Below are 15,289 nucleotides of genomic sequence, written 5' to 3'. Positions count from 1 at the left end.
CACAGCACAGATCTTGACAAAAGGGTCACGTGGGAGGTGCCCCTCAGTATAATCAGGGCCCAGGGCAGCTTCCGGGCCATCCCAGTCTGCCTCACTCCTGAGGTACAGGGACAACACTCAAGTGGACAGCTTTGAGCCTGCTGCGTTGTTTTGTTTTCTTGGAGGACCCAGGAAGCTGGTCAGAGTCATGTCCACAGCTAACAGCAGGAATCCTGACGTCTGGATGCTCATCTGGCAGGCCCAGTCTGAACCTTGTAAATGTTTGCCTGGCCCTGGACTGGGCTCCGCTCCGCTCCAGATAGACGGGAGAGAGCTTTGTATGAACTGACCAGTGTACCCGACTCCTGGAGCTGCCAGGCACTGGGCTGGAGCCTGCCCGTGAAGGCTTTGCTAGGGGACTCCACTGACATCACTAGACCTCTGACCACAACCCAGGCTAGCTAGGCTGCTCACTAGCACAACAGTAGGGCAATAAAACTGGCTACACTGTTAAGTTCAAGGCTAGCCAGCTAGACAGTACCACGAGGTCCTCAAAACTTCAACACAAAGCAATAGGAAACCTGGTCCTGTGTCCAAGCAGGAGTCAAATGCCTGCACAGCTGCTAGCTGCACATGTGCCTCAACCTCCCCAGTCCTCAGTTTCTCTAGTCCACAAAACTGTCATATGGGGCTGGCAAAATGACTCAAGAGATAATGGTACTTGCCACCAAGCTACAATCCCCAGGATCCCACATGGGGAAAGGCAGAACAAGCTCCCAAAAGTCTGCCTTGCATGCATACCTTGGCATGTATGTACACACAGACACACACACACACTCACACCGATGTAATAAAAAGTATCTGTGTATCCTATTATTGCTGGGTAGGATGGCTCATTACAGCTTGTTCCAGGCCAGGTCATTTCTCAATATCCGTATCCAATTCCCCCACCTCCAGTCCCTCACTGCCTGCTGGGTGGTTTTTAGCAGTTCTTCCCCCTACAGTGCTCAGCCCCACACCTGGGATTTCTCCCTCATCTGTCCTGACACACTCAACTCACCAAGATATATCATCAGTTCTCAACAGGCAGCCAAAATCCAGCACCCCCTCACCACTCCCACCTAAACCACCTGACTTCCTCTGAGGCTCTCTGACCCTCCCCCCCACCCCCTGCCCACCACAGCAGCTACAGGGCCGGTATGACTCCCCTGTTCCAAATTCCTCCTTAGAGGGGCCCAGGCTACAGAGTAATACTCTGCCTCAAAATAAAATGTAATAATAAGGGCCAGGTGTGGTGGAGCATGTATTTAATCCCAGCACTCAGGAGGCAGAGGCAGGCAGATCTGTGAGTTCAAGGCCAGCCTGGGCCACAGAGCGAGTTCCAGGACAGCCAGAACTACACAGAAAAACCCTGTCTCGAAAAAACATATTTGGAATTTTGTTATGTTTTTGAGATCGGGTCTCACTGTGTAGCCTTGGCTGACCTGGAATTCCCCACGTAGACCAGGCTGGCCTCAAAATCAGAGATTCTCCTGTCTGTCTCCTGAGTGCTGGGATTAAAGGTGTGCGCCACCACTGTCCAGCAATAATAATTCAATAATAAGAAATAAACCCCTCTATAGCGTCCATGTCCTTTGAAAAGCATGGTCCACGAGGCCCTGTATGACCTGCCCTAATGTCTCTACCACTCCGGCCTTGCAAACCTGTCCACTGTTCTTTCTTCACTTCTTCCTTCCCTTCTTTTTTGAGACAGGTTCCCTCAGTGTGAAAAACTCGCCCTCTAGATATCTCCCAGCTTCCTCCCTTACCTCCTTCCTTGATCCGAGTGAAAATTTCAGTCTTTGCACACACCCACATGTTCCAGACTCTCCCCTCAGTAACTCATTCCTCTCTCAAACCATGGGCTGCTTTCCTGACAACCGTAAGCAGAGAGCTGCCTTTGGGGGTGAGACTTGGCTCACAGTAGGTGTCCAACACGTGCCTGTGATCCTTGAGAGTGCAACAAGTCAGATCAAGGCCCTACTCCTTCAGCTGCTCCCCTGGAGATGCCCTTCCTAGAGGTGATTGCCCAGTCTTCAGGTCTAGGTCTAGGGAACACAGTGGGAGCTTTACGAAAGTTCTGGACCTTCACTTGGCTGGCGGTGCCCAGCTCATCGGCGACAGCAGGGGGCAGGATTCCCCAGACCTTCCGCGCTCAGGCGTGGAGTCGCCCCTGCCACGCCCCCTCCTTTATTCTATCCATCAGCCACCTGCCTATCCCTGGGCCCCAATATCCCTGGGCCATCCTGGAGGAAGGGCATCGGGTTATCAGGCCTGCCGAGGTCCACCAGGGACGGAGGTGACTCTGCAATCCCCGGCCCCTATCGCTTCCGGGAAGGCCACTGTCGCGGAGGGAGGACAACTAAAAGAGTCCGAACCCCTCCTCGGAGGACCCAGGACGGTGGAGGCGGTCTAGGCGCCGAGTCAAAGGTCCGGAGGGCGTCCTCGGCCGCCTCGGGGCCTAAGGGACGAGAAAGACACGTCCCCTTTAAGAGCGCGGCCCCGCCCCTTCCTGGCCGGATCCGAATTCCAGGGGGGCGGGGCGGAGCCGGCGCCGGGATGCAGCGAGCTCGGGCGGCGCCTGTGTGCGGCGGCGCGGCCCGGCTCCGGCCCCGCCGGGGCGATGCTCCCCGGGGCGGCGGGTGAGCCAGGTGAGCGCGGGGACCCCCCAGGACCTCCGTCCAGGGTGCCCGGAGGTGGGCCGGGCGGGGCGGGGCCTCCGCTTCCCAGGGCTGTGTGACCTTGACCGGCCACGCACCCTCTCTGGACCAGGCCGCGAGCACTGCGGAGGCTGGCGGGGGCTCTTCGGCGTCCCGGCCTTTCGAGCGCCGGCCGGGGGGGTTGCTTCTCCCAGGAGGCGGGGCCTGCCTGGGCGCCCCGATCCCTCCACCCATTGCTCCGCGACCTTCTGCCCGCGCCTGCCCCTCCTGCGCCTCAGTCTCCTCGTCTGTAGAATGGAGATGCGGTCGGCGCGTTCCAGGGGCGCGGCCCGTAGCGGAGGGGAGAGGGGAAGGCGGGGACTGGCGAGGGCTGGGGGCTGAGCCGTGGAAACAGCCCCCCGGTGGTCCTGGGCGAGCCTCCTCGCCCGTCCCTCCCCGCCCACATGTCTGTAAGTGGCATTTCTGCCCCGCGGGTGCCACCCTGCCCCCGGCCCCCGACCCCGCACGAGCCAGGCAGCAGCGCACAAACTCTAGGATGGGGTCCATTTTACGGAGTCCTTCGAAGCAGGTCGTGGCACTGTACCCACTTCCCAGCGAGGGCGAGGAGGTGTCGCGTTGGCTCGTGGCCCGCACCTAACTTAGCATTTGCCCCCGAGTGGCGGGCCGGCAGAGGTAGACCATTCGGAGCCCTTGCGGGTCTGTCTCCATAGCAATAGCAGGCCTGACCTGTGTTCCCTGCCAACAGTGACTCCCCTGGCCCTGGGCATGGCGGACCCGGTGGCGGGCATCGCGGGCTCTGCGGCCAAGAGTGTGCGGCCATTCCGATCCAGCGAGGCCTACGTGGAAGCCATGAAGGAAGACCTGGCCGATTGGCTCAATGCCTTGTACGGTCTAGGTCTGCCCGGCAGCGGCGAGGGCTTCCTCACGGGGCTGGCCACAGGCACAACCCTGTGCCAACACGCCAACGCTGTCACCGAGGCCGCCCGGGCTCTGGCCGCTGCCCGCCCAACCCGAGGTGTGGCCTTCCAGGCACACAGTGTGGCGCCTGGCTCCTTCATGGCCCGAGACAACGTGGCCACTTTCATCGGCTGGTGCCGGGCGGAGCTGGGGGTGCCCGAAGTGCTCATGTTCGAGACGGAGGACCTGGTCCTGCGGAAGAACGAGAAGAGTGTCGTGTTGTGCCTGCTGGAGGTGGCCCGGCGCGGGGCGCGCCTGGGCCTGCTGGCCCCGAAGCTGGTCCAGTTCGAGCAGGAAATTGAGCGGGAGCTTCGGGCTACCCCGCAGGTATCCAGCGCCCCTGCTGCTGAAGAGGATGCCACCGAGATGGTCACTGCCTCGGGGGCTCCCTCCCGCACGCCCCGAATGACGCTCAATGACCTGCGGAACCTGGACGAGCTGGTGAGTCCTTCTGATGTACACATGGGGTGGCCCCTGCCCAGTCTCCCCACCCGGGGACCAGATGGCAGAGCTAATTAATGCCCACCGATCCCTGAGCCTTGGGGGCCCACCCTCTGCAGCCTGCCCCACAGAAAGGGGGGTACATATGTTCACTGTCGGGTGTATATCTGGTCACAAGGAAATGGCTAAGCCCAGAGAGGCAGAGGTGCTAAGTGAGGCCACACAGCCCAGCTAGGTCTGAGGCAGATAAAACCCCAGCCTCTGGCATGAACTCTTTTTTGTGTAGAATGAGCAGCAACACAGCTCAGTGCATTGCTTCATTTGGAGGAGCGTGACTTAGGCACCTTTTGGCACACGGGTGCTAGACAGACACATTGGCAACCTCAGACCTCAGGCCGAGTGCCTGCGGCCCCTGGCCTAGGCTGTATACAGTGAGTGTCTGGGGAGACCTCGCTCTGGTGTCCTGATGGAAAGCCCAGCCCCATGGCGGCTGCTGCTGCTGGGAGCAGGAAATGCTATTGGGAGCATCGGAGGTACAGGGTACAGACTTCCAGCTCCCTCCTCCTGTCCCAAGACCTAGGTGTCCCAGCCACCCCCGCAGCTGGACTGAGAGTTTCTTTCTTATCAGGAGCTTAGGACTATGATGTGCCTGCCTAGGACCCAGGCGCTGGATGGCTGTGGGCAGCATGGATACCCTGTCCACACCCACCCCAGCCTGGGCCTGGGTCAGCCAAGGCCCCACCTGCTCATTCCCTCTGGAGTCACTGTGGGTAGAAGGAGGGTAGCCTTCCCACAGGGCCAGCCTGTCATCCATTGCCTCTGTGGACGTGTGTGCGGCTGTGTGCTTGCCAGGCCTTTGTGCCTGTTGGGGTGTGTCCCGCATGGTACCCTCTGGTTGGGATGCTCGGATGGGAGCATGGGCCTCCTGCACTCATCGGGTCCTGGCTGTGGATGGCTCCAGGGCTGTCACAGGCTTAAGGCTCTTCCGGGTGTTTCTTCCCGGGCACAGCCCCTGGCCCGATCACAGCCCTGTCCTCTCATTCCGGTTGCTTCCAGAACTCTCGAGAGTTCTCAGAGCCCATGCAGTATGCGGGCAAAAGGTCCCGTGTGGGAGGGAGTGGGCACTTCCTCCTGCCCAGCAGCTGCTGACTTAAACCCCAGGAGGACTTGACCCTTGACCTTCAGCCTCTTCTCTGCCCTCAGGTAAGGGAGATCCTGGGCCGTTGCACCTGCCCCGACCAGTTCCCCATGATCAAAGTCTCGGAGGGCAAGTACCGAGTGGGAGACTCGAGCTTGCTTATCTTTGTAAGGGTAAGTGGGGAGGGCAGGGCGTGTCCCGCTGCTCGGGGCTGTCGGGGAGGCCCACGGTGACCTGCCTGCCCTCTGACCTGCAGGTGCTGCGGAGCCACGTGATGGTGCGCGTGGGTGGCGGTTGGGATACGCTGGAGCACTACCTAGACAAGCATGACCCTTGCCGCTGCTCCTCGGCGGGTAGGTGCCTGGTGGGGGGGTCCGGCCCCCGGCCGAGCGGGCCGGTCTCCGAGGCCCCGCCCTCACCTGGCGCCTCCATCCCCACAGCGCACCGGCTGCCCCCGCAGAGGGCCGGGACTTTCTCCCCGCAGAGGGGATCGCCCACTCCTAGCCCTCGCCCTGGTAGCCCCGTCCCTGGGAGTGAGCGCCGGGGCTCCCGGCCAGAAGTGACCCCCATCAGCCTGCGGAGCACGAAGGAGGGGCCCGAGGTCCCGCTCAGGTGAGAAGCTGGAGGACCGGAGGAGCGGCCCGGGCTGGGGGGGAGGGGCGTCCGCTGGGGCGCGGTGACTCACACCCTGGGAAAAGTTCCCGCGCGTGGGGGCGGGCCTGGCTCTCCGTCTCCATGGTAACGCAGACAAACCAACAACACAGCTGGGGCGGGCTCCAGGCGGTGGCCGGTCCAACCCAGGCTTCGGAAACCTGGGGCGGGAAGTCGCGGCCTCGGCCAGGCCGCTCACTTGTCCCTGGAAGTCCCCTGGCAGAGGCCAGGCCCCACCAGCTCGCTCCACCCGCGCCAGTGATACACATCTCTCTCGCTCCCCGCCTCAGGCCCCGAGATCAGCTGCCCCCCCTCCCCCGCTCCCGCCGCTACTCCGGGGACAGTGACTCCTCCGCCTCCTCGGCCCAGAGTGGCCCCCTGGGTGCCCGCAGCGACGACACGGCCACTGCCTCCCGCAGGGAGCGGCCCAGCCACCGGTTGACCTCGGCTGTCCCGGCCTCCCCGAGACGGCCGCCCGCCCCTCGCAGCCAGTCTCGAGACCGGCTGGACCGGGGACGGCCCCGCGTGGCCCCGGGCGGCCGAGGCTCTCAGCCGTCCGCCTCCAGCCCCGTGCGTCGCGCCCGCAGCCAGAGCCGCGAGGAACAGGCGGTCCTGATGGTGCGCAGGGACCAAGACGGGCAGCACTCGTGGGTAGCCCGGGGCAGGGGTGGCGGGGGGTCGGGGGGTTCTGGAAGGAGCACCCCGCAGACACCGCGTGCCCGCAGCCCTGCGGCGCCCCGCCCTCCCCGGGGCCCCAGCCCCAGCCCAGAACTGGCTGCCACACCCGCCAGCGTTTTCCGCACGCCACTGCAGCTTGACCCGCAGCAGGAGCAGCAGCTGATCCGGCGACTGGAAGAGGAATTCTTGGCCAATGCCCGAGCCCTGGAGGCTGCTGCCAGCCATACCCCTATGGGACCCGCCCCTGACCCCCCAGCTCCGGACTCTGCTTACTGTTCGTCCAGCTCCTCATCTTCATCCCTCAGCGTCCTGGGTGGCAAGTGTGGCCAACCGGGGGAATCGGGCCGCACAGTCAATGGGCTGCCCACGCCCCGCAGCCAGGCTCTGTCCAGTTCTTCTGATGAAGGCAGCCCCTGCCTTGCTGTGGGGCGGGCGCTGGATGCAACCAGGAGCTCTCTGACTGGCCCAGAACCCTCGCTGACCTTGGCAAGGGGGCGGATGGACACACAGCCAGACCGTAAACCCTCACGCATTCCCACACCTCGGGGACCCCGCCGCCCATCAGGACCCATGGAGCTCGGGGCTTGGAATGCCCTACAGTCGGTCACCCCAAGGACCCAACCAGATTCTTGAATGTGATGGACCGGCTCAACTGCACCCATACCCCATTCCATTTTCTTTGTGGCCTTAACCTACCCTCTGCATCAGGGACCCCCCCCCCTCCACCTCTTGAGCACCAGACCTCATGGGACCAGACCCCACGGGACCACATGGCACAATGGGACACCTGTTGTACATTCCGGTTTCGGGGATGAGTGTTGCTATTTAATTACTAATATTATTGAATGCCTTAGAGGAGACCGGGCCACCCCGGTGTCCTGAGGACCTGTGGTCCAGTAAACAGAACCTCTGACAGTCAAGTACTGCTCCAGCTCCTGTTTTTTGGGGACTGAGCCTTCGTTATATGTTGGGATTCTAGAGTTAACTGCCTGGAGGCCAAGCCTCAACACCCTGACCTGCCTATTCCAGAACAAGAAACAGTTAAATTGTGCGGTTAAGTTGTTTTTTATTACCTGGTAAGGCATGACTTAAAAAGTGTCTCCAGTAACCAGTCCAGCACTGGAGAGGCAGAGGCAGGTGGATCTTTGTAGTTCGAGGCCAGCCAAGCCTGCATAAGTGAGACTGTGTCTCAAAAACAAAAGGTGTTTCCAGTAAAGCTGTACGAAGGCTTCCAATCCCGTTCATATTCAGGTCCTTTCCATCTGTGATTGTGACCCAATAAGGTCTCAGATAAAACTGAACTTGTCCAATGATTGGGAGTTGGCTGGGTCCAATCAAGTTCAAAGGAAAGCCTGTCGGCCTGGAGACTGGGTGGGAGCCTGCTTTTAGGAGATTTCCCTGTCCACTTTGGTCACATGAGGCTGCAGCGCGCTGGATGCAGCGCCCCCTGCAGGCGCAGGGCCGGATGCGCAGGACGTGTACGCACCAGAGCACACCGCAGAAGCTCCCGGAAGAGACGCAGCACGTGCCAATTGTATTTGGCTGAGCACTCGAGGTAGCCGCAGCGCCAGCCCCTGCGGACTAGAGTGGCCAGTGCACGACGAGGTCCGAAGCGCAGCCGCTGACGGTCCCGCTTGTTGCCCACCACGAGGATGGGTGCCTCTGGCGCGCCCGCCGGCCTGGAGGCCCGATGGATATGAGAGAGGCAGTGCTGGAGACTGCATGGCCAGAGGAACCCTCCCCGTGCGTACAAATACAGGCGGCCCCCGCCTACTGCCAGAGACCCTCGGTTGTACCAAAGACCTCATATAGCAGGAGACCTTCTCATGGGCACCACGTGTGATCCAGAAGCCCCCAGACCAGAACTACCCACTCCCCTAGGCAGACCTCCACCTCCAGCCCGGCCCTCACCTGTTTTCTGCTATGCGCTGCCTCAGGGCTTTCACATAATCGAAACTGTCCGGGCTGCAGATGTCGTAGACCAGCACAAAGGCGTCTGTGTCCTGCAAGCTCCAGTCTTTAGGGTCTGGCCACTCCTGGGGGTAAAGGCTGAGGTTTACAGCTGACCCTCCTACTCCCAAACCCCATGGTTCGTCCTCAGACCACATCACCTCCCAAAACTCTGTACACACCCTCGCTCAGGCCAGATTTCCCAGCTGTGCCTGGATCTTGTCAGGTCCTAACTCTCCTACGTCCTGGCCTCCCGGCAGACTACTACCCTCCCTATACTACTACTGCTGCCTGTCATTGTCAGTGCGACCCCCGGCCCGCCTTCCACCAGCCAGCCGGTGGTGACTGACTGCCGGTGCAGCCCGACAGGTGAAGCCTGGGCCAAGCACCTCTCTTCTCTCCCCTTGCGGTGTTCTTCCGGCTTCTTTTACCCATTTAGCCTCCCAGGTGCTTCTCAAAGGCCAGGCTCTCTGGGAAGCCCTCCAAGGCATCCAGCGCCCAAGACTAGAGGTCTGTCTGGGACTTTGCACAACTCACTGAGGTTTTGATGCAGGGCACAGGAATGGGGGAGCAGTGGCCCCCTCTAGAAAAGATACTCCTGTGTCTGGCCCAGTCTGTGGCAGCGGCTTAGCTCAGGCAGTGCTGTACCAGATGCCGATCCAGACACCAGCACTCACGGGGACAAGAAACAGCCGCGGGGTGCCTCCAGGCTAGCGCAGGAGGCTCTCATGCAGTGCACCAAGACACACTCTTCCTTTAATCCCGGAACATGCTCGGGCGCCCTGGGTCAGTCCACGTGGACACGCACGTGGGCACCAAGCGCACGGACACACAGACACACACAGACACACACACACACACACACACACACACACACATACACACACACACACCTGGCCACCTACAAACCGCTACCTCGAGACTTCTGGGGCTCGAGCCGGGGCTGGCGACGTCACCATCGCGGATACTCAGGTCGTAGACAGCGCCGTCGAGCAGCACGGCGGGCCGGTAGAGGCGGGGACCGTCTGTGGGCCGGTGGCGCTCGGGATAGTCACCGAACAGGAACTGGCGGATGATGGCAGTCTTGCCCACTCCCGGAGCACCCAGAACAGCCACACGCAGGCTGCCGCCCATGGCTGGCCCGCGCCCCCGCGCCCGGCGCCGGGGAGCTTCATGAGCCGGCACCGCGCCGTGCGCGCTCTGCCCGGGACACCCGCGTCGCGCCGCCGGCAGCACCTGGGCAGCAAGAGGCCAGGCCCGAGGAGCGAGCGGGCGGGCGGGCGGCGGCGGCGGACGAAGCCGCAGCTCGGCAGGGAGAGCGCACCCGGCGCGGCGCAGACCCGCCCCCGCCCGCAGCTCTGTCCTCTCTCCGCTCCGGCGGGCGCCGGGAGCCGCCGCCCCAGCCGGCCGCGCGGGCGAGCAAGCGAGCAGGGCCTCCCGGAGGCGGCGATGAGGTAACCGAGCGCCCCGCCCCTCCCGGGGAGGGTCAACGGCTCAGTGACTGCCGGGCGGGCTGCCCCATTAGTGCCTAGCCCCCCAGGTGGCAACGTGCTCCCCTCAGCGGTTCCAAAGCAGAAGCCCCGGGGCGCCACCTGCCCGCTCCTCCAACACCGCCGGCTGCAACCTGGCTGTTGTCCAGGCCCATGATGGAATCAGGCCACCTGGGGTCAGACCCGACCTCGGGCTGAGTGACCTTGGGCCAATCGTCGCATTGCGCCTGGGTCTGTGTCCCCGCATGCACCAAAGGCTGACGGCTTCAAGGCTTCCTCCTGTTTCTTGAGACCCTGAGCGCCAGATCCTTTTCTGAGCTTTCCCCTGCGTCATCTTTGAACCTGAAGCCTCAGCTTGGTGTTCTTGGTTTAGGGAGGAGGAAACTGAGGCTGGAGAGAGGTGTGTGTCTCAAGGTGAGGCGGGCAGTGGAGCACTGGCCCAAACCTGCATCTCCTCTGCATCTCCTTCCACCTTCATTACACCCACAAGGGCAGGTGGCCAGAAGAGGGTCGCAAAGCACCGGACTGGAGGGGAGTTAGAGACAGGAGGGGTTGAGCCTGCACACAAATCTCTGCTCAGCAGCTCAGCCCCAAACCACGGCCTCAACAGGTTGGAGGAGGTGAAGAAACAGATCCACCGGTCACTGCATGGAGCCCCCCACAGGGGCGCATCATGCCATCTGAATTGGCAGGGTCCAGATCCGCCTCCGTGGGTGAGCTCCTCGACTGTCTGGAAAGTCTGGGTTTGCCCAGCCCCCATCCGGCTCTGCCATCTTCACCCACTGGGAGGAACTCCTAGGCCTCTGCCCTCCACCCAGGTACTGTGAAATGCACACACGTGACTTTGCACCAACCAAGGTGCTCATATATCCATATTTCAAGTCTAGCCGGTCGCCAGAATAGTGAAATGAATTTTTTAAAAAAAAAATGTCGCCGAGCGGTGGTGGCGCACGCCTTTAATCCCAGCACTTTGGAGGCAGAGGCAGGCGGATCTCTGTGAGTTCGAGGCCAGCCTGGGCTACCAAGTGAGTTCCAGGAAAGGTGGTGAAAAGCTACACAGAAAGAACCCGTCTCAAAAAACAAAACAAACAAACAAACGAAAAAAAAATGTCTCCCCCTTAGGAGGGAAGGCTCTAGAACCATTTAGATATAGGGTTCTAAAGGCATTGACAGTGTATTCACCTGACACGGACCAAGAGGAAGAAAGGGCGGGAGAAACTGGCCTGTGAAGGGGAGGAGGCAAACCCTCCCACGGGAAGCAGGTGTCAGCGGCCAGGGGGTGTCTTCCTCCTCCCAGAGCGGACCTAGGCCTGCTCTGATTTACTCTGGCTCCATCCGCTAGGGACTGTATGTACTGCGATACTCTAGGCCTTTCCCTTCAGACTGTGGACAGCTGGCGGGTTGTCTGGTTGTTTCTCTTCTCTTCCCCTTCTTGCTGGGTTTCCCTAGAAGGACTCCACTTCCGTGTCCAGGTTCCCAGGCTTCTGGGTTTTACAGCTGCTTTTTGCTTCCACAAACAAAGAAGGGAGAAGAAGAATTCAGCCCCTTGCTCTTAGCACCCCGCGGGGAGCAGGGCGACAGCAGGCTGGTCTATCCCTGGGACTGTGTTCTCCTAGGGCCCAGCTCTAGACGCGGCGGGTTCCCTTCCTTGGCTGAGCGCCCATGCCCGGCGTCCTCTCCAGCAGGGCTGTGGGCCGGGCACCTCCGGACCCCAGCGAGACTTCAAAGCCTGTGTCTCTCTGTTTTTGAAAGGAGTCTCACTTGTTATGCTTGGCTGCCCTCAAAACTGTAATCCTCCTGCGCCAGTCCAGTCTTTCGGGTGCTGGGACTACCCGTGTGCAGCACTCTACCTGGCTTGCACGCGCTCTTGGAACTGGAAGATGCTATCCCTGCAACGGGCCCCCAGGATCCCCCAAATCCTTTGCACACCAGTTACCAACAGCAGTTCACACTTCTCCAGGCTGGAGTAGTCGAGCCCTGAGCTCAGCTCTCTGCCCATCCGGGTGCTGAGGGAGGCAGTGATTTGGCCCGAGTGTCCATAATGTACTCCATAAACATACAGAGAAGCAGAGAGATGGAAAGTCCTCGGCTGCTTCAGACCCAGGGGTGGGGTGGGGGTGGGGAGGTGTGGCGGTGAGTGAAGGGAGGCACTAGTGGACCGAATCTGAGGGACTCGGGAAGGGTCTGGGCACACACTGTCATGTCACCCAAGCAAACCCTGAGAAGTGAAGCACCAGAGAGGACCTGGAAGCGGCTGAGCAGGCCGGGCTGCAGAGCCTTTCCCAGGTTACTGCCCTGCCTCTCAGGCGGCCATGTGAAGGTCACTCTCTGTCTGTTTTAAGATGTATCTTCAGAGCTACCTACTGCAACCACATGGCTTCTTTCTGGGTAGCCTGGTTCCAGACCTTCCCTGGGTTTCCGCACTGCATCAGCTTTGGGGGCCTTTGCCCTGGACTCCCCCAGGCCACATCACGGTTCTGCCTACAATCATAACACCACCCCAGTTGTCCCAGCACTTCCTCACCTCCCTGAGGAGCTCCAAATGGGGGTCCCCTATTGCACAGACACCAGGCACTGCATTGTCATCATGGTGGCCAGTCACCAGCTCAGGTGCTGACGGGAGGCCTTGGTGGGCGGGCCTTCCTCCCAGAGCTGTGCAGATTGCTTAAGCTCTCCGAACCTCTCCGAACCTCCGTTTCCATCTCTAAAAGGGGTGGGAACCCAGCTGGTGGTGGAAGCACACACATGTAACCCCGAACATAAGGGGCTGTATATATAGCAGGGCCCTGTCTCAAAATAAACACAGAGGTTATTAAATAAGTTCAAATGATTGAAGTCAATAGTCTGGACCGCCTAGATTTGCTGTGGACACGATGAGGTGGTACAGAGGAAAACAGTGGGATTGGAGACAGAAAGCCGTACAGAGAAAACAATCCATTTTCTGTGTAAGTGTGAATATCTGTGTGTCTACATAGTAAGCGGGCACACGTTTCTAGCTCTGTCAGCTGTGAGGACCGAAGTGACCCCCTGAATAGTAACAAGCACACTGAGACCCAGGTCTAGGTCCTGTACTCTGTGTTCAATGACAGGAACCAGGCTCTTTGAGAAATGGCCAGCTGTAAGGCTGGGACAGGACAAACAACCCAGGACAGCCTGGGCAGCCAGGAAGAGAAGGAAATGCCAAAACAAATAAATTAGCACAAGGATGCTGTGTCAAGGGGACAGAGTAGGACAGGAAGGGCTCCTGTGCCTGGGGCTGTCCCAGCAGTGGGATGATGTGGCAGGCTCGCTCAGGTTAGCCGGACTCATGAGCTGGGCACAGCGCGGCCTGTGATCGGGCACAGGCTTTTGAGGCCTGTCTGGAGCGTCCAGCAAGAACAAAGAAACAACAGCTGGGAAGATGTCCTAAGTGGGGATGCCCTGCACCCACATAAAAGCTGGGTGAGGCAGTAACCCCGGTGCAGGGGAGGTGGGCACAGTAGGGTCCCTAGACTTGGACAGACCATCTCAAAAAAAAAAAAAAGGATGGATCATGAGCTTCACATGTGTGCATGCTGACCCCACACATGTACACACAAATATATGACAACCAGAAAAAGCACAAAAACGGATTGGAAGTCCAGACTTATCTGATAAAAATGATTTAATACACAAACAATCCAGACAGAATAAACTTGGTTTTCTGAGAAGAATTTCAAAGATTGTCCCCTGCCCCCATGCACTCTCAGAGCCTTGTGACTCGTTTCCTGAGAAGAGTCTGGGGGCCACAGGGCTGGGGATGGCTGGGGCACAGCGCTTGTCTAGCACAGCTCTAGAAGGAGAAAGAAAAAATCAGAAGGAAGCTGAGTATAGTAGTGACTCAGACCTTAATCCCAGCACTGGGGAGGCCGAGGAATTCCAGTTCAGGCCCAGGCTGCACCCTGGGAGAGCTTGTCTCAGAGAGGATCGGGTCGGGGAGGGAGGCAGGAAAGAAAGAAAATCAAGGCAGGTAGATTTCCGGCCTGGCATGTGCAAGGTTCCTGTTTGATCTCCAACATGAAAGAAATGTATAAACAAAGTTTATTTATTTATTATTTTGTTGGTTTGTTTGAGCCCAAAGTGTCACGTAGTCCTCACACACGTGATCCTCTTGTCTGAGCGTCCTGAAGCTGGAAATAAATGCATGTCCAGAATATCCAAGAAGCATTTTTTTTCCTTTTGAGACAGGGCCGCATTATATAACGTTGGCTGGCCTGGAACTATGTAGCCCAGGCTGGTCTTGAACTTGTGGAATCATTCTGCCACCTGAATTCTGGAATAACCAGGTGTGTCACCATGATCTGTTGTAGAATGTTATTTTAAGGTGTGTTACTTTTGTTTATGTTGTAAACACACTTAACTTTGTGAAGCTTTGTTACTGTGCCTGTCTAAAACACCTGATTGGTCTAATAAAGAGCTGAACGGCCAATAGCAAGGCAGGAGAAAGGACAGGTGGGGCTGGCAGGAGAGAGAATAATTAGAAGGAGAAATCTGGGAGAAGAAGAAAGAGCAAGAGAACAAGGAGAGGAGGACGCTAAGGGCCAGCCACCCAGCCACACAGCCACACAGCCACCCAGGCAGCCACTGAGTAAGAAGGAAAGAAAGGTATACAGAAATAGGGACAGATAAAAGCCCGGAGGAAAAGATAGACAGCATAATTTAAGATAAGAAAAGCTGGCAAAAAAAAAAAAAAAGCCAAGCTAAGGCTGGACATTTATAATTAAGAATAAGCCTGTGTGTGTGTGATTTATTTGGGAGGTGGGTGGCGGACCCTCCAAAAGAACAAAACCAACCAACAACAATGATCTGGCCTTTACCAAGCACATTTATTTGTTTATTTGTTTACTGATTTGTATGTTGTATGAGTACTGAGTATGTACGCATGCATGCTAGTACAAGTATCCTATATGTGTGTTGAAGCCAGAGGAGCATGTTGTATGTCCCCGCTACCATCCTTTAAGTGATTCTTTTTAAAAAATATTTTTATTATTTTTAATTTAAAAAAATTATGGTGCAGCCGAGCAATGGTGGTGCATGCCTTTAGTCCCAACACTCGGGAGGCAGAGGCAGGAGGATCTCTGTGAGTGCCAGGTCAGCCAGGTCTACACAGTGAGAACCTGTCTAAAAGCAAAAAACTAAACCAACAAATGTGTGTGTGTGTGTGTGTGTGTGTGTGTGTGTGTGTGTGTGTGTGTGCTACACTCAACTCAGGCCCTTGATGCTAACTGAGATCATTATAAGGATGCCAAGTCTACAAAACGATAGGAACAGCTGATGAATAAAACAGT

General features: G+C 58.6%; 2 protein-coding genes across 3 annotated transcripts; one reads left to right on the top strand and one right to left on the bottom strand.

Moving 5' to 3' along the window:
• The first annotated feature begins 2,302 nt into the window (after window positions 1-2,302).
• On the top strand, window positions 2,303-7,594 carry Gas2l1 (growth arrest specific 2 like 1). Of its 2 annotated transcripts, XM_076545838.1 has the most exons (7): window positions 2,516-2,669; window positions 3,424-4,076; window positions 5,280-5,387; window positions 5,471-5,567; window positions 5,655-5,826; window positions 6,156-6,483; window positions 6,679-7,594. In XM_076545838.1, exons 1-7 carry the CDS (start codon window positions 2,642-2,644, stop codon window positions 7,174-7,176), a joined length of 1,884 nt encoding a protein of 627 aa, XP_076401953.1. In that variant the 5' UTR covers window positions 2,516-2,641; the 3' UTR covers window positions 7,177-7,594. The 2 variants fall into 2 exon arrangements, with proteins under 2 accessions (XP_006973026.2, XP_076401953.1); XM_006972964.4 differs by having other exon boundaries at window positions 2,303-2,669; window positions 6,156-7,594.
• On the bottom strand, window positions 7,590-12,810 carry Rasl10a (RAS like family 10 member A). The gene is made up of 3 exons (XM_006972963.4): window positions 9,409-12,810; window positions 8,455-8,579; window positions 7,590-8,222 (listed from the first exon to the last, which is right to left on the bottom strand). Exons 1-3 carry the CDS (start codon window positions 9,625-9,627, stop codon window positions 7,955-7,957), a joined length of 612 nt encoding a protein of 203 aa, XP_006973025.1. The 5' UTR covers window positions 9,628-12,810; the 3' UTR covers window positions 7,590-7,954.
• Window positions 12,811-15,289: the final 2,479 nt, after the last annotated feature.

This window comes from Peromyscus maniculatus, chromosome 10 (assembly GCF_049852395.1).
Source record: "Peromyscus maniculatus bairdii isolate BWxNUB_F1_BW_parent chromosome 10, HU_Pman_BW_mat_3.1, whole genome shotgun sequence".
NCBI classification, from domain to species: Eukaryota; Metazoa; Chordata; class Mammalia; order Rodentia; family Cricetidae; genus Peromyscus; species Peromyscus maniculatus.
This window is presented reverse-complemented; position numbering and strand designations above follow the sequence as displayed.